The sequence below is a fragment of the Tachysurus fulvidraco genome, chromosome 5, assembly GCF_022655615.1.
Source record: "Tachysurus fulvidraco isolate hzauxx_2018 chromosome 5, HZAU_PFXX_2.0, whole genome shotgun sequence".
NCBI lineage: Eukaryota > Metazoa > Chordata > Actinopteri > Siluriformes > Bagridae > Tachysurus > Tachysurus fulvidraco.
Window position 1 is genome coordinate 10,698,360 of NC_062522.1, and position 19,530 is coordinate 10,717,889.

The 19,530-nt window shown below is 38.1% G+C and overlaps 1 protein-coding gene across 2 annotated transcripts in view; it reads left to right on the top strand.

The window, feature by feature from the left end:
* Positions 1-19,530, top strand: part of raver2 (ribonucleoprotein, PTB-binding 2) — a 94,537-nt gene that overhangs the window by 72,054 nt on the left and 2,953 nt on the right. For both annotated transcript variants that reach the window (XM_027147427.2, XM_047813052.1), the window contains 8 exons: positions 3,905-4,025; positions 4,777-4,856; positions 5,195-5,293; positions 8,254-8,365; positions 10,263-10,477; positions 11,442-11,553; positions 13,426-13,568; positions 18,943-19,044. In XM_027147427.2, coding sequence (XP_027003228.2) covers positions 3,905-4,025; positions 4,777-4,856; positions 5,195-5,293; positions 8,254-8,365; positions 10,263-10,477; positions 11,442-11,553; positions 13,426-13,568; positions 18,943-19,044 — 984 coding nt within the window. The remainder of the gene's footprint in view (positions 1-3,904; positions 4,026-4,776; positions 4,857-5,194; positions 5,294-8,253; positions 8,366-10,262; positions 10,478-11,441; positions 11,554-13,425; positions 13,569-18,942; positions 19,045-19,530) is intronic.

A 19,530-nucleotide genomic window follows, 5' to 3' on the forward strand; every position in this document is an offset into this window, starting at 1 on the left:
AAAGGTCACTTTTAAATAAAATGTTTAATGTCTAATTGAGTCCTCTTCATATTCATGGCAGGGCTCTCAAGTTTTGAAGACAGGCAAGCGTGACATCTCCAACCCCCCCGCAACCCCAATTTTTTTCATTGGTTGTTAAATCTTTCCCAGATAGTGCTATTTTCTGATTGGCTATTGTGTAGCCCCTTTTTTTGATTGGCTGATATGTGTCAGGCTCGACTAATTCCTGCCCGGTTCCATAGAAACAGCGGTGTGGAATGATACATGGGTGCTGCGGCTTATTAAATATCCATAAATATAAATATGATAAATATAAATTAAATATAAATATGATAGTCAGTTTTTCTGTGTGAGAAATACGATGTGTGGCGCGAGAGCGTGAGAAAAGACCCAAATGCGTGACTGTCACTCTCAATGCGTGACACCATAATTTTAACTTGCCGGCTGCAGCAAACCAAAAATGCGTCTGCTTCTGTGTGTCGGATTTCGCAAGTCGGCGGTTATGACGCGTATTTTGAGCGACAAAAAACTAAGCACGGTTTATTTTAATGTTACAAGAGCATCATAATCTTAGAAATTTGAATTACGTTTTTTAAAAAACTAACTAAAATAAAATACATGTAAATTAAATATTTATTTTCCAAATCTAAAGGGAGCCACAACAGAGGGATGAAAGAGCCACTTGCGGCTCCGGAGCCACGGGTTGCCGAACACCTGCTCTAGATAGTTCATTGGCCGCTTGACCACACAGTCCAGACACAGGCTTCCAAATTAGTCCTGTGTTGCAGGTCCTGTGGTCCCACAGGATTCACCTGGCATCTCAGGCCTTCAGATTCTGATCAGCTGTCAGCAAGTGATGTGAGGAAATAGCTATTGGTATTTAACCCATGTCAAACTCCAGAAACTCTCGACATATCTGATGACCTTACAGTCAACTTGACAATCTCACTCACCCATGAGGTCATGCCTTCATCCCTGAATCCCTGTACCAAAGTCGACTGGGGACTCTCGCCAATAAATTGGGTTTTAAGATGCTAATAAAAAAAACAATCTCTTTACATCACTCAACCCACTGCAGTTGGCATATCACTGCCTTTTACTTGCAAAAGCTGTTCGACATTCAACACAATCATTCCACACAAACTAATACAGAAAATAAACCTGAAAACATCTGGGCAGCTGGATTCTAGTGCACTGGACTGGAAGATATTCATCAGTAATGATAGGCAACACCATCACAAGCACCACCACACTAAACACCAGGATCCCTCAGGGCTGTATGTTCACTCCACTGCTGTTCACACCTGCTGTGCTTTAAGCACTTCATCAAGTTCACTAATGATATAGCAGCTGTGGGTCTCATCAGCAACAACGATGAGTCAACATACAGAAAGGAGAGGAAACCGTTTGCACAGTGGTTTAGTAACAACAACATGTCTCTTAATATGGATAAAACTAGGAGGTTATTTATATTGTTGGACCTTATATGTACAGACATTAGGATGAAAAGCATGAAATCCCTTCTCCACTTTTCTTATCTAATGTAAGGAGACTAAAGAAACAATCCTAAGCATCTTGATTATATTGGTGTTATAACTTCTTAAGTCAGGTATAAACTGTAGGAATTTCCTACCGATTTCTTGTCGGAATCAAAAATTGCAGATCTTAAAAGATTTTTTGGTTCGGCAGTCCTATTTACTGTAACAGCCTGTACTGTTTATGAAAAGCTTTCCACTATATTTTGAAGTGCTGCTATGGGAAATTGTGTCCATTCAGCCACAAGAACATTAGTGAAATCAGACACCGGTGTTGCAGGGCTGTATTACTGTCAGTTTTTTAATTTATTCCAAAGATGTTCCCAGGATGTTTGTGTTTAGGCCTATTAGCATGTGATTTAAGTTCCTCACCAACCTTGGCAAATCGTGTCTTTATAAACCTTGTGCAAAGTGACATCGCCGTGCTGGAAAGGTCTGGGGCTCAGAAGCAACATGCAAAGAGATTCAGGAAAGTTGTATGCTTTTAAACGTTTGTGGCAGGCGTACATATGGATGTGATGGTCACATGTCCATATACTTATCTCAGTGTAATTACAGCTGCAATGCTTATTTCAATAGCACCGACAGGGGGATGGCATTGGATAATGTGTAACTTTTCACATTAATTTACAGTCCCTTCTTTTGTACAGCAGCTCGCAAAGCTACCACGTTCACTAATGGACTGAACAAATATCCTTATTACCTCAGGCTCACTTTATAAAATGTCTGTCTTTCACTGAGCCACAAATGGCTCAAAACTCATCATCTTCTCTTTTTAAAACATTTTTTCCATATTTTTTTTCTTTTAGGTGTCGTCTATGTTAATGTAGCCGTAATGTCTGTACGAGCACGGATCAAGCTGACTGATGACATAATTAATTTTCTTGAATCCCAGGTCTATCATTACGGAATCATTGTTATGTAATCTGACATGGAGAGCACGTTATTCTGTTTATTTAAAAAAATGGAATCGTCTGGAACAGCCTGGAATGTAATATTGATATTATTAAAGCCAGCTTTAGACCACGACTCTACATGTGGAAGTTAAAATCAAGGCAAACAGCCTACTAGGGTCTGATTTTAAACACTGCATAAACACTACATCTGCAAAGCCAGCAGCATTGTAACCCCTGCCAAACTTCAACAGACTCTTTAGCAGCCTGCCAGCTTGTACAACATGTACCAGAACATCTAGAGAACAAATTTGCCTCTCAGGCTGACAAGCTCCTCAACACACTTTTCCCACAAGAACCAGAACCGACATGGACTGATCAATACCAGACGAAACATCTGCCCCTCCCCCACTCACATCAGACCACTATTCATAACTGTATTTATCTCATTCAGGAATATTCCCATCCCTTTACAGATTATATATATATATATATATATCTTATAACTTGATTCATTATTCCTGGCTATTATACCGCTACATTATTAGACGCTTCTACCACTCTCACAACTTTTCAATGTATTGCATAAGTACACTTTTAAATCCAATACTTTTTTTCCTCCACTGCCCGTTTCATGGCCATGAGATATAACGTTGGGAAAATAACAGCATTATTCCCTTTTCTGAGTATTGAGGCTATTGTTAGGTGTCAGAGCTTATATTACTATTCTGTTACAAATTACCAATTGGAACCTAACTCAGTTTTGTGTTTCAGTTTCACTCATTTTTACACACAAATGTCTGTAATTATTGTTATCTCATTTTACCCACTCCTGATTTAATGCAGTGTGCTGTTGCTGGGTATATATCACACTGAGGAACTGTTCTGTTTTGTGCTTGTCTTTCCCACTCACTTTGCCTTTAATGCAATCCTATATATTGACTTCTTGGATGTCGTTGTTGTGTTGTGCAGTGGTACTAAAGTTTGTGTTTGGATAGGAGGTCAATATAAACTTGGTTGTCTTGACTGATGACATACTAAAATAGCCTGTATGATATGATATGTCATTGGTTCGAATCCCAGGTCCACTAAGTTGCCACTGCAGGGCCCCCGAGCAAGGCCCTTAACCCTCAATTGCTCAGGTGTATAAACTGAAATGAAAATGTAAGTCACTCTGGATAAAGGTGTCTAAATGCTGTAAATGTAGGGATCCAGAATAGGAATACACAGCAACCCTTAGGAAGACACATTGCACTTATTAACAGCAGTGGCATGAATCTTGTTTGATTGTGATGTGATGGTGCTCTGGGGATACCATGGTAGTGGTAGTTATGTCTTTATTAATGAATTCAGTGGCTCATTACCATATGATCACATATAATTTTAACTGTCTTGTCTAAAATAATGCTAAAGTTTAGTCTGTGTGTGTGTGTGCGTGTGTGGTGTGTGTGTTTTGTTTGTTTGTTTCTTTTGCAGATGCTGAGCAACAAAAAGGGTTTGTTGCCTGAGCCTAATTTGGCTCAGCTCCTAAACAGCATGACCAATCCAGCTGCTCTTCAGGTTCTTATGAGACCATACCACACTGGGAAGCGTGGAGGTATACACACACACACACACACACACACACACACACACACACACACACAGAGTTGTCACACCTGTACATTGAAACTACCTGTAAAATGACAGAGAATTCTGTTAGCGAGGTCAGTGTAATCTCATTTACTAATGAAATGAGCAATGCGATATATGTAGATATTTATTACTCCATTCATATAAGTAGGACAGAACCAATAAATAGGAAGAATATGGAGAATATATATATATTTTCTCTATAATAATCGTATTTATTGGTTCCGTACTCATGACATAAATGAACCATTCATGAAACCAACTTCAAAATTAGACCCCAGATTCCAATCCACTCCTAATCCCAGACTTTCATTCTTTTACTGTAATGTCTCTCCATCCTTAGACGACTGGTCACATGATCAGAAGGTGATCTTCAGTTCAGTGACTCAAGCCAGGTTCCTTTCATGATGAACCTAATCATATATTAAAATGAACTTTTCATTAGGTTTAAGGATAAATGAGCTGCGGAAGGACTGGGAGCTTGAGGAGAACACGCCAAATATAGCTCTTGATTAAATCTTAAATCTTTCTACCTATTCTGGAAAGAGTGGCCATTAGGGCTCACACTGGAATTTAATAAAAGAAGAGTGTGGACTGCTGGCATGCGTTCTTTTCTTTTACCACCTGCTTTTTACTTCTTTTTTTATATTTTATTCATTACCTTTTTATTTCTGGTGAGTCCCGTTGCACTGCCAACTTTCCCTTTTTCTCGTCAGGGAAGTATCGTCCTCACAGTGTTCCTTTTCTCCGACCGCCGCTGACAGCTGCACTGCTTCAGCTAGGAAAAGCACAGCAGGTATGCTACTTTGTCACACACACACACACACACACACACACACACACACACACACACACACACACACACACACACACACACACACACACACACACACACATATACATACACCCCCTATCCAGAAATCTTTCTTTCTCACTCATCCTCATTGTCTGTCATTCTCTATCTGGTCATTATTTCACAGATTTGATGAACCACGCAGGAAGAAATTCTGTCGTGATATTATTATGCACTGCAAGTAGCAGAATGAAAATTTGCAGGAAATGTAGTTAGTTCTTAATGAGTCTTGGCACACACATTATTACTCAACGAGTGCAATGTTTCTCTATGTGTTTCAGAATGCCATGCTAGGGAACGGGTTTGTTCTGCAGAACCTTCTCCACATGCACATGGCACAGCAGCAGCTCCTGCACATCAAGGACAAGCACATCAATAATGTGAGGGTGTGCACTAGGGGAAGAGATGTCTAATTTCTGTATTGTTCCTGCAGGATTTCTGCATCCATAAGAAAGCTACTAAGTTTCAGATATCTGGATTTTTTTTTTACTTAATCTTTAAGCCAATCACATTATTGTGACATTCTTATATTTGTTCCAGGGAAGGAATTATTGCAGTGTTCTTTTTTCCGTAAATAATAATAAAAGTTGTGACTTTCACTCAGGAAGACATTAGTTTTGTTTAGCTTGTGTTCCACACCGTGCTTCAGAGAGCCTGCAGGCTGAATTCAAGTATTGTTTGATATTACACAAAAACACATCACAGCAGCTCACAGAAGATATGAGAGACAACATAAAAAATGATATGTGTTTGTAACACTGGTAGTACATGCTCTGCAGTCTACAGGCTTTCATTCATTTCCTGTGAGTGTGTGTGTGTGCTAGCAAGTGTGTGTTCATGAGTGTGCGTGCTAGCAAGTGTGTGTGCATGAGTGTGCGTGTGTGCTTGCGCGTGTGTGTGTGTACAAGCAAGTGGGTGTGCGTGTGTGCCAGCAAGTGTGTGCGTGTGCGCTCACAAGTTTGTGTGTGTGTGTTTGTCTGTGTGTGTGCGCAGGTGTGCTACTTAAAGAATTCAGTATTTGAATATATTTGAATATTAATAAGCCACAAACATCAGCATTAGTACCGTAATTAGATTGTAAATAACTAAAATTCTGGATAGAATGTGCTAATTTGCCAGTCAGAACCAGTTTGTCTCCTTTACAAAAAAAAAATGAATACTGAAATCACATGCATATTGGGATGAAACAAAACTGTAATTGTTATAAATTTGTATAGAAAGACTGTGTACATCCTACACACCCAAATGTACCTTCATGTACTTAATATGCATCCAGTTTACATAAAACAGGTCCTAATTTGTACAGGTGATGCAAGAATGAGCCAATAAATGGAAATCCTGCAGCCACGGTGAGATGGACAGGAGAAAATATATTTTAGTGAAGCTGAGGTAGAGGTGCATGTGCCTGTGGTTGCTGCATAAAATGGTATAAATAATGAACACAAATCAAATTCCTGAAACCAAATAATAATCAGTTGTTAAAACCGTTTCCGAGGTCCAAGAGCTTGTCGTCTTCATCCATTTTTTGTTTTTTGTTTGTTTGTTTTGTTTTTTTACTAAAATTGATAATCTATTTATGTAAATCGTAAGAGAAACGTTTTTTTTTGTTGTTCTTATAAAGCTGCTAAAATCAAATATTAAACTAAGCCATTTTTAAACATTTCTTCAACTCATTTAACTGAACACCGGAGATCTGATTAAATATACATGAGCAATTTTCTTCTCCTAAACCGAAGAATAAATCCTACATACAAACAAAACACTGAGAGAAATGAGTTGAAATAAACTGAACTCAGGTGCACATGTTATAGAAATGAAAGTCTAATCCTGATTCACATGTACAAATCACATCACTAAAACAGCACTAAACCCCTCTTCTACATTTTAGTATGAGGTTCCTGACCGCTCAGTTGCTTTACATTATTAACGGGGATTTACTTCCATGTAAAAATATCGTATAGCCATGAAAAAGATGAATCTGATCGATAAGGATTCTGTTTTTTGAAGGTTTTTTACGATCAGTTTCTGTGTGATATGTAATAGTGAGTATGTATTGTACACTATAACGCTATTGTAAAATACAGTGTTGTTCACTCCATGAAGACTGTTTGAGACTAACTTTTAGGAAATGTGTTTTTTAACGATTGTTCATATAGTACATTGCAATCCACAAGTCTCTGGACACACGTTTTGTCTCATTGAACAGAAGTGAAGCATTAATTATTCATCATCATTATTATTATTATTATTATTATTATTATTGTGGGATGTGGTAGCCTAGCGGTTAAGGTGACAGACTACCAGTCTGAAGGTTGTGAGTTAGAATCCACCAAGTTGCCACTAATGGGCCCCTGAGCAAGGCCCTTAACCCTGAATTGCTCAGTTGTATTAAAAATAAATAAAAAAAGAGACAGATAAAATGTATTTTGCTCTGCATAAGGGTTTCTTATTAACTATTCCATATTTTCTATATTTTTTAATATTATTAAGCATTAATAAATTAATCATATAACTAATAAACTAGTCATAACTAACTGAGCATTAACTGAATGGCTGAAATCTTTTTTTTTTTTTTTTTTTTTTTTTAATATCTTCATTCCTGATTGTCATGCAGAATTTTTTTCTTACACATGTTTGGAAAATCAAAGCTGATTTTCTGGCTATTTAAGATTCTTGGAATCGTCCGTCCATGTGCTCATCCGTGCATCTGTCCGAGACTCTCCTTAAGCGCTTAAATGTTTGTAGGATTTATACACAGTTATTACTGTGTCCTTCAGACAAACTACTTAGATTTTGGAATCGATCCAAATAGGGTCAAGGTCACAGCAAGGTCAGAAATGTCTGAATTAGTTTTTCTTCAGTAGCTTTCTTCATGATTAAAAGTATTTGTTAAGGCTATTTCTGGCATACAAATTAGTAGCTATTAAGGATTAGACTTGGTGGTTCCTCTTAACACTGTTGGGTTTAAGTACAACTCGTTGGTAAATAAAAAGCAGCTCATTGACAATCCTGTCACTTTTTTGTGAAAAATGTGCATATAAAGAAACGCTCGTACATGTTTTACCCTGTAGGCATACAGTGCTTACCCTCAAATTTACATATTATTTAGTTTAACCTTTGATGTAGTTATAAAACTTTGAATCCAGGCACTAAATCACATCACAATGTGGAAGTGTCCATTTACATGTGGATTGAACTGAATGTCACTCTGTATGGAGTGTCTTAGCAAGTACACAAATAAAATCCTGATGCATTCTCCAATTTGTTTCCTTCTTCCTGCCCCTCTCTCTCTCTCTCTCTCTCTCTCTCTCTCTCTCTCTCCCTCTCTCTCATGCTCCAGGTTCCCAGTCTTTTAGGTGACCCTTCCCGTTTACTTCTCCATAAAGTCTTGGCTCTGCGAGCTACAGCCCCGATGCCGGTGGTGAAAGGTCTGATAGGAGATTCCCCCACCGGTAAGTGTTGTAGACTGCGTAGGCTGGCTCTGGCCTTGCATTAGCAGTTTCACAGAACTGCATTTGCAATGCAAATCTCAACTCTGTTTGAGGAATCCAGTATGAATAGTTAGAGGCTGCAGCTTCAATCAGTGTTCTTTCTTTGGCGATGTTATTCAGACAAAACCTTTGAAATGAATATACATGTGTTGGTTCATTAGCACTTCAGTATAGGTGTGACGTGCTTTTCACATCAGACCTTTACAATAGCACAGTTTCATAATCTATTTGAGTTTGCAGCACCTTTCAGCGTTATAGAATAAGATCTGCTTCATCTATTGACAAATTTAAATTTTGCCTTAAGACCCATATCTATATCTTGTGCTGTAATGTTGATGTGCCTTTTTAAACTCAAATCCTATCAGCTTTACATCACTTTAGCGGTCTTTGGCTGTTTTATATGTGCTCTACTGTAGGTGTACAGTGAAATTGTAAAAGAAGCCATTTTAAGTGATTTCATTGCAAGGATGGTACAGACTGTGCACCCTCAGAGCTCCAGGATTCTTGGTTCAGTGTTACATGTTCTCTCAATGTTCTGGGTATCTGTTTTCCTCCAACCTTAGAAAAAAACCTGGCATTTAATGGATTTATATAAATAAAATAAACTAATGTTTCATTCTGGGTGGTTTTCCACCTCACTTCCAGTGTTCCCAGGATAGACTCTGGAGCCATCACAAGCCTGACCAGGATTAGACTTGACTTTGAGTCACTTTAGCTTTAGACGAATGCAAGAAATGCATTTTTCAGCTTAGTTCATCATTGATACATTGAAGACTTCAACAAGAAGCAATTAATATTAAGTCTATAATAAACTCAGAAATGATGCTGACCTATTTATTCCTCAGGGGCTCTTGGTTACTCAATTCCACTCGATTACAAACTGTTGCAGAATGGACATTATTTACATTATTTCCTGTTCAGTGTCTGTGTCACACCGGGAGGAGGAAGACAGAACCAGATACAGGATAGCTTCAAATAAACAGGGTTTAATAACGTTATATATATGTATATATATATATATATTAATTTTTTACTATATTAATTTTTTTTCTCCTTATGTTTAACTTCTGTTCTATGTTTATGTTCTGTAAAGCTGCCTTGAGACGAAGCCCATTGTAAAAAGCGCTATACAAATAAAACTTGAACGTAAATACATAAAACAGGAACAAAGACGAAGACTACACAGGACAAAGGAGGAGGGTACACTGACGATACACTGACGATGATACGGTTAAATAGACATAACGATTAACAATAGGGAACAGGTGTGTAGAGACGGGGAGGAGTAAACAAGGGCGGAACGGTTACCTAGATTGGTTCCTAGACTGATAAATAAATAGTAATTAATTTTTAACTTTAGAATATTTATTCTGTTTCTATATCTATGTAAAGCTTATTTATGACAATGTCAATTGTTAAATGCGCTATACATATAAATAAAAATAAAAAAAATGAATTTATTGAGAAATTTTGGTGGAAAACCTCTCACATACTGTAGTATATTGAGTAGTATGCATTGTATAATGTAAAGAACTAATACTAACATACTGGCTATATGATCGGCTATAAATATTTAAAAATAAATTATTTCCTCAGATTATTTGTATGTTATTTGTATGTTGAAAAAGTAGACTGTTAGTTAGGTTTTAAACATACAATTCAGGAAAACAAAAGTACTGTAAAGTAAGTAACAAAAGCATTCTTTTTAATATTTTATATTATGTTCCCTGGACATGTTGAGAAAGAAAAGAATATTACAATTTCTAACGCGAATACAACAACAACCAGTCACATTGTTGTGTATTTTTTTATTCTGCTTATTTAAATTCTATGTATGTTGGATCGCTGGGATTCTCAGACTCGGCTCGGGAGGCTGGAGGATCTGGAGCAGGCCGCGCTCACATGAGCCCCGGGGATCAGAACGGTGTGTCAGCCCCAGACCAACAGCCAGCAGTGTCGACTCACTCTCACAGCCAGATACCAGGCTTCAGTTCTGGGTTAAGCAGAGTGCCACTGAGCTCCAAAGCTCTGGTTAATCACAACATCACTGCATCAGAGAACTGCACACTTACAGTGAGTGCAGACTTCACTCTTCTGCTGCTCCTTTATTGTTTTATGCTCTCATCTCTCTCTCTTTAGCTCTCTCTTTAGCTCTCTCTCTCTCTCTCTCTCTCTCTCCTTCAATTTTTCAAAATTCTCCTCCCTCTTTTTTATCTCTTTATTTCACTCTCATACTCTTTCTTGCTCTCCTTTCACTACCTGTCTCTAATGTGTGAGTGTGTGTGTGTGTGTGTGTGTGTGTGTGTGTGTGTGTGTGTGTGTGTGTGTGTGTGTGTGTGTGTGTGTGAGACATTGTGGGATGTGCTGTTAATGGAAATCTTCAGCGTTGTTGATTGTTTATAAGTTACAGTATGCCATGTGTTTGTCTCTTATGCAGTGGTAATACTCATTTAAACACGTTTTTGCTTCTATACAATATAGCAGTGTCATAGTATTAAATGTAAATAAATAAATAAATAAATAAATAAATAAATAAATAAATAAATAAATAAATAAATAAGCAGGTTTTTCCCCCCACAGTGCTGATGGAAAATAATCAAATCCTGGGTTGAAATGGCTGCATCACACCGAGCTGTCGCTGATTATTTTTGATTGTATTAACATTCTTTAGTGTTTTATTCCTTGCACAACTTTTTATTCCTTGTACACAAAGACAGACAGATTGTACAGACGATAAACATGAATACATCCTGGTACCTCATGCAGTAGATGAAAGATATAGGTTTCTGTGAGCTTGTGAGCATGATAATAAATATAACAAATGCCACAGACAGACAGACAGACAGACAGACTTATAAATAAATAATGTATTTATTTATAATAATAATTATTATTTACAATAATAATAATAATTTGTAAATGTATAAATAAATATTATTTTTCTTAAAACAAAAGAACTATGATTCACTAACTAGGGTGTTTGTGTGTGTGTTTGTGTGTATGTGTGTGCGTGTGTTTGTTCTTCCTGTTTGTGCAGACACAAACCAGCTGCCAGATGTCTCTGCTGGGAGAACCGCCTAAGGAGGTAAAACTGCCCTCCAACCCTTACCTAAACATGGCCAGTGTATTACCTGGAGTGGTGCTGCAAGGTATAAACACACACACACACACACACACACACACACACACACACACACACACACACACACACACACACACACACACACACACAGAATTTCTGTGTTTAGCTCCAGACAGCAATAGCTTTACAGAATCCTGGTATTATTCTATCATTCTATCAGTGTTTTTCTCTCTCTTCTCCTGAGAAAATGTTATCCCTCGGCATCTTAAGGATGGTCTGATTATTTTATTCCTGTCTGGATAAACATCTCTGTTCACAAAGCAAACCCAAAAGGCCATATTCATTCTTGAGTAATGTGTGGATATACTAAAATACTCTAATTGTACACTTCAGTGTTCAGACCTCTGATGGAACTGCAAGGTTTAAGCCCTGCAATCTGCTGAAAACAGAGGCGTGTGTTTTACTGACCTTGAATTTATTTATTTATTTTTTTACTTACAATATAGCAAATAAAATAAAAACTAAACTAAAATATTTCTCATCTCAATGACCACATTATGCTTGGATAAAATTCTGAACTGCTCTTTTACTTAAAACTACCCATTTTTTAATCAGAAAAAACATATATTTTATTTTACATCATTTACAACATCATTGGTCTCTAATGGCTAAACTGGTCCACACTTTCTGATGCCTGAATTGTATATTCTGAACAAATGCATGTTAGTCATTTAAACAAAATTTGTAGTGACAAAATTTGTAGTGACAAAATATACATATAAATTTCAATGTTTGTTATCTTCAGATTCCTACATTGTATGTCTTTCTCTTTTATGTTACGTTATATTACAATTGACAGTATGGACACTATTTGTACTCAAATACCTTTAATAATCCATATGTGACTTCAGAAAAATTAGCCCCTCTACACAGAGAACACTTAGATATTGACATATTCTTTATTTTAAGTTGCCAGCTCTGATTACAGTCCAAAATGAAACCCACTGAAATAAAATGTTCATAGAGAGTTGTATCTCCTCATATCCTCACTATTTCCCCAGATAGACTATTAAAGACAACCAAAATGATGACAGGAAAAAGTTATAGGATTGTCCTGACGGCAGGGTAGAGATAATTCATTGACCAGAAATGAGCTGTAAAAATGAGTTTAAAAGACAAAAGAAAAAAAAAATCATGTAGCTTGTTCTTGCTTGTTCTTTTCTTCTATTGTGAATCTCAGTGTTTTATAGAGAGTTTTTGAAATCATGTGATTATAAATTGAAATTTTCTCTGTTATACTGTACATGCTTATACTCTACTTAAACTGCACACTGAATAATTCCTTATGGGCCAAAAGCACCTAATTATAGTCTTCCTTTAACACCTCACTGCATTTCCCTCATAGGGACACATATCGTTGTATTTAGGTCTCCTGAGATTCGTGAATAGAAACTGTGCACATGAAGGAATGAACACACACACACACACACACACACACACACACACACACACACACACACACACACACACACACACACACACACACACACACACAGTCTTTGAGTTGTATGTAGCCCTGAGCCAGCTCTGTATCTCAGACGGGTGTTATAGAAAAGAATCTCAGTGATCCCCAGCCAGACAGTTTCAGCTTTATTCTGTCCCAACTCCAGACACACCTGAGCTGAGTACTCCTGAATCTCCAGGCTTGGTTATGTGCCATAGGTGTGTGTATAGACCTGGAGCAGAATAAATATGTGGACTGGCAAGAAGCCCTGGTGACTTGACTGAGAGGCTTATGGTTCATAATTGTCCTGTCAAAAGGCTCCATGCTCAAGGCTATGTTTCCTGCCATGGTGCCAACTGCTGTGATGATAGGTGACGTGTTGTGGGTGTATTAGGGATGTTTTTAATCCTTGCTTTTGTCTGTCTGTGTGTTTAGCTCCCTGTAGTGGCAGCAGTAAAGGCCAGCCAGTCAGTGGGACCTATAGCTCGGTTCTTCCTCCTGCTTCCCTCCCAACCACCCAGTACAGCACAGAGTGCACCGCCTCAGACTACAACCAGTACACTCAGCAATACTCACAGGTAACTATTACACTCCTAACACACATTTACACAGACCAGTACACTCAGCAATACTCACAGGTAACTATTACACTCCTAACACACATTTACACAGACCAGTACACTCAGCAATACTCACAGGTAACTATTACACTCCTAACACACACATTTACACAGACCAGTACACTCAGCAATACTCACAGGTAACTATTACACTCCTAACACACACATTACCAGTACACTCAGCAATACTCACAGGTAACTATTACACTCCTAATACACACATTACCAGTACACTCAGCAATACTCACAGGTAACTATAACACTCCTAACACACACATTACCAGTACACTCAGCAATACTCACAGGTAACTATTACACTCCTAACACACACATTACCAGTATATTCAGCAATACTCACACTTTATTACTAGTACATCCCAATCAAGTCAACACACACATTGACATTAGTCACTACAGTCAGTTCACTGAATATCATACTAAGAAACACGGCTTGCAATTAAGGCTTATAATTTGGGTACTACAGCACATCTGCCATAGCAAGTACTACTACTATAATTATAATGATCTTTTCAGCTTTTTAAAAAAAAAAAAATAAGTGAAGCAGCAAATTATTAATAAAAGTGCTACAATTCCAGTTAAAAATTTCAGCACCTTTTTAAAGAATGGACAAAAACACTTATATAAAATAAAGATGATGCACTATAGTTTGTGTACTTGTGAACAAAGACCTCCTTACAAGAAAAAACCCAAACTCTGTGTTAAATATAGTGGTGGCTCCAGGGGCTGTTGTGATGATTAATGGCACCACAGAACACCAAACACACATCAAAAACAAAATCTGCAATGTTCAGCGATGACTTAGAACGGGGTAGTTTTTCCTCATGATATGGCATAAACACCATGGAACGATCAATGGTCAAGAGCTTCAGTTAATGTTCACATCAAACCTTAGAATGGGAAAATTGTGATCCCAGTGACGGCATGATTGTGGTAGTGCTTTTAAGAACTCCTGGGATTTTTATGCATCTTTAGGGATGACATTCAGAGAATGGGTTACCTCGACTAGTCTAATTATTTTCAGCTTTCCTCTCTAGCCTTAGGTTTTTTTGGCCTGATAGGTATAGAACATGATGTAGTCTTCTGCTGTAGTCCATCTGCCTCAAGGTCTGTTGTATGTTATGAAATACTTTTCTGCTTAACACTGGACAGCATCAATAACCCTGTCATGGTCTAAGTCACTTGAGATCACATTTACTGTCCATTCTGTTTGATATGAACCTTAACTGAAGCTTTTAACCTGTAGCTGCATGATTTTATCCATTGCGTTCCTGTCATGCGATTGGCCGAAGATGAATGAGCAGGGGACCGGGTGTTCCTTTTCAAGTGGCCGGGGAACGTATTTTTTTTTTTTTTTACAGTTTACAGCTTTATTTTACTGCAGTTTTTACAAACCTGTAATTTCACCAAACTCTAAGACCAGGAAGCATCAGCTGTCCTAAATGCCAGGACCAAAATAAACCCATGAATATCTGAGCAGTTGTGGTGATGAGGAGCATGGGGTACTGGTGTAAAATAAAATCAGCCGAGCTTTGATGCGTCATTTAAATGCCATACACCATTCTATTTATCCCTCTCTCTCTCTGCCTTTCTCACTCTCTTTGTGCACTGTGCCTATTTTCTGTCGGATATTAAAGGTGACAGAAGGGGCCGGAGGGGGTGGCACAGCCCCAGAGGAAAATGAAAAGGGAACTGATGGTAACTCAGTCAGAGAGATCACAGCAGAATAAAAATGAGATAAAACAGCAGTAATAAGACTTTGAATGAAGGGGTTGAGCTCTTCTCTCATTCAAACAGGTAAAAGTAGGACAGTTTGACACTCACCATCACTGCACATCTCTCTCTTTTTTTGTTTTTGTTTTTTTTTTTCAGCTCTAGACTGGGGCATTGGCATAAATATTGTATTCTCAAATCTGCATTGATCTTTCTTTCTTTCCTTCTTTCTTTCTTTGTTTCTGTCTGTCTGTCTGTCTGTCTCACTGTCTGTCTTCCCATCCATCCATCCATCCATCCATAAGTCCATCCATCCACTTACTTTCTATCTATCTATCTATCTATCTATCTATCTATCTATCTATCTATCTATCTATCTATCTATCTATCTATCTGTCTGTCTGTCTGTCTGTCTGTCTGTCTGTCTGTCTGTCTGTCTATCTTTGTCTTTCTAGCTGTCTACCTTCCCATCCATCCTCTTACTTTCTCTTTGTCGTTGTTCTTTTCAGCTCCAGATTGGTGCACTGGCATTAATATTGCATCTATCTATCTGTCTATCTGTCTGTCTGTCTGTCTGTCTGTCTCTCTTTTTATCTATTCATCATCTATCTGCAGGTGTAATTTAGAAATGATGTATTATTGTTTCAGCTACTTTTCTCATTTGCACATTTGCTCAGCTACTTTCATGGACTTAAATGAATAAGTGTGTGCAGAAGTGGGTGAAGTGGGTGAAGTGTTGTAACTCGCTTTACACTCAATCCTAATTGGTCAGTTAATTTGAAGATGGATCATTTTCTTCTAACAGCAGCTCTTGCTGCAGTGCAAATCGCAGGTTCATTTTAATGTGTGCTTTCTGATAAATCGTTGTTCCTATAGGAACAAATTTAAAGGAACTTGTACGGCAGACACACCACATAATAGTAGAAGAAGACAATCTTAATCCCTTTTTTCTTAGCATTTTTGGAAGGACATTATGTTGGAAGGGCATTTTTGGAGAGCAAGCGTCAGCACAGTCAGAGGTGCAGCTGTTCCTCTGAATTTTTAATCTTAAATGCCTTTAAATCTTCTTAAATTCAAGAAAGAGAAAAAAGAGAGAGAGAGAGAGAGAGAGAGAGAGAGAGAGAGAGAGAGAGAGAGAGAGAGAGAGAGAGAGAGAGATGTTAGGGAATAGCATATACATATAAATAAATAATGAAAACACAACAGAAACTTACTTGTTTCATGGACATTCTGCAATTAATAAATTACTATGAGATAAAAAATGTATGACATTTAATAAAATTCAAAATGTAATCATTGGCAAATTGCTGTGGTTTAAGAGGAACAAAACCCTTCAGCAGCTAGCTGCAGTTATTGTAAAGTAATTATTCCAGTAATTCACCTTTTATTCTTTTGAACAGCATGCCAGCTAAATACCTCATGTTTCGCTGCTAACAGGGGAATCAGACAGTTGATACATCATTACACACTAAACATCATGGATTTAATGGTGTAAATAAAATGTCTATCGAAACAACACAATCAGAATTTGAAACCCTGAATGTGCTTAGCATCAGAGGTGAGCAATGACTTGACATAAGCAGCTCACACGTTAGTAAGCATGCTAAGTCATTTCATATATCTTGTACTGTAAGTAATTTATCTCCCCCAGCTTGTTATGCCCTGCTTTTCAGTACTGAAGGAATATTTCTTTTCTTTTTTTCTTTTTTTTGGAATGACTATAAAATCTGAAGGATTCTTTCTGTTGTTTACCCTCACCATGAGATATTATTCTTTTTTAATATTGGCCACAAGCTACTTTTCCCATTTGCACATTTGCTCTGCTACTTTCATGGACTTCAATGAATAAGTGTGTGCTATAGTGGGTGAAGTGAATGAAGTGGTGTAACACTGGATTTGATATTAAAAATCTGCTGTTGTGGGGGGATTTGGTCCAAGAATTTGCATTATTGCCTGCTGAGACTCCCTTTTTACTGCAAGCACATTGTTCTTATGTGTACCACAACGTTATTGACTTGAATTATAGGGAAGAGGTACTGTAGCTCAGTGGATGAAGTGTTGGACTAGTGAGGTCAAATCCCAGGTACAGTACATCAAGCTTACACTGTTGGGCCCCTTAGCAAGGCCCTTAACCCTCAATTGCTCGGCTGTATAAGTGAGATAAATGTAAGTTGCTATGGATAAGGGTGCCGTAAATGTAAACGTATTGAATTATCGATTCCAATCGGTCAGATATTTCTTCAAATTTCTCCCTCTGAAGTTTTCTTCCTTTTGTTTAAGAGTTCAATTTGCAAATATCCTTGAATGAAGAGTTTGTGGAAGCGTCGCTTAAGTGTTTTTCTTTAACGTTTGTCGTATCTGTGAAGTAAGCAAGTTTACTGCTCTTTTCTCTGTAGAGCCGTCGCTGGTTATCACACACTACAGGTGAAGTAAATAGAGATTAGGGTGAGAGATGCTGCAGAATTTCTTGAACATTACTGCAAGAGAATTTATTGCAAATTTCACACATAAAGAATCTCTCTCTCTCTCTCTCTCTCTCTCTTGCTCTCTCTCTTGCTCTCTCCCTCACACACGCACACCTACGTTTTGGCTGTGGTTTGAAAGGATAAGGGCATTTAGGTGGATTAACTGGCTTTGAATCCTTCATCTTTCTGAAAGTGCACCTCTGAGTGAGAGAGCAAATGTGCTAGAGGAAGAAAAGAAAAGGAGGACAGGGACGGGCGGAGGGGAGGTTTGGCATCGAGTCGTTTGTCCCATCTGGTCCCTCACTACTCCCCCGCACTGTACAGCTCGAGTGAAAAGAGACAGAAAGCTTTCACACTGGATGAAGACAGAAAGAGCGAGAGAAAACAGCAACCAGGGGAAGTCAGAAAGACTAGTGACGGTTAGAGGAGAGAAAGAAAAGAATGAATCGGTGAATGACAGAGGTGATAAAACACAACCAGACAGCTCTCAGGTTTTATGGCCACCAAACATTTGAACGTTAAACCAGCAATTTTGTTAAGCTGCTACTCAAAAATATTGGGGGCTGAGATTTAGTTAGAGGAGTTAACTAACGACTTACATGGAGAAGAAATGCGTAAGAAATCCTTCAATTAAAACTAAGAAGATTCGACGAAAAAAGGTCTGAGACAAAAGAAATGTCCTGTAAAAGAAATGTCAGTGTGTGTCTTTGGAAGCTAGTGTGATACTGATACTAAGAAAATGTCTCTAAACCTAGTCTTTATAAGAGATTTAGCTTTGTGGGTGATGCCATGAGCTGTGCCAAATGCTGATAAATAGCATTTAGTATGGTTTAGTATGATCATTTATCAACATATGTACACGAGTACAAAGAGAATTATGTCACTGAAACCTGTGTTTAATCTGCTGGCCAGTTTTACTTCGGTTTGCTCACTGAAAAGTTAAGGTTGATAGATGAAGGCCAGGGATTGTGCTGCTGTAAGTGTGTAATGTACCTGATGGCTTCTATTTGTGTGTGTGTGTGTGTGTGTGTGTGTGTGTGTGTGTGTGTGTGTGTGTGTGTGTGTGTGTGTGTGTGTGTGTGTGTGTGTGTGTGTGTGTGTGTGTGTGTGTGTGTGTGTGTGTGTGTGTGTGGTAGGAGGCCATGCAGCAGTGGTATCAACATTATCAGGCACAGGGTTACAGTAACGCTAACCAGGAAACTACGGCATCTACTGAGTACAACAAGGAACCAGCACAGGTGGGCATGTACACACACACACGCACACAATCATGGGGGGGTCCTGTGAGGGGTGTTGTTTTACGGTAACATTTCTCATATAAAAACAGTCAAATAGCATCATAGAAAATAATAGTTCCCATCAAATAAAACATTTTCACACACACACATACATTCTGGGATTTTTTTTGTTCTTCTTAGTTATGCTGTAGCTACAACCATCTTATTAACCCACTTGATGAAAATAATCTCATATATTGATTCCCAGGTAGAAATGTTTACACACACACACACACACACACACACACACACACACACACACACACACACACACACACACACACACACACACAGATCTATGTCTTATTCTCAATTGAAGTCATGTCTCTAATAACAGAGAGAGTGTGTGATGTGAATATTCTCTAAACACATTGCCTGTGAAGTCACACTCGTGAGAAGTTCTTCCACTTCAGCTGGTCTTTGGGACAAAGTTGTTGAAATGTTGGG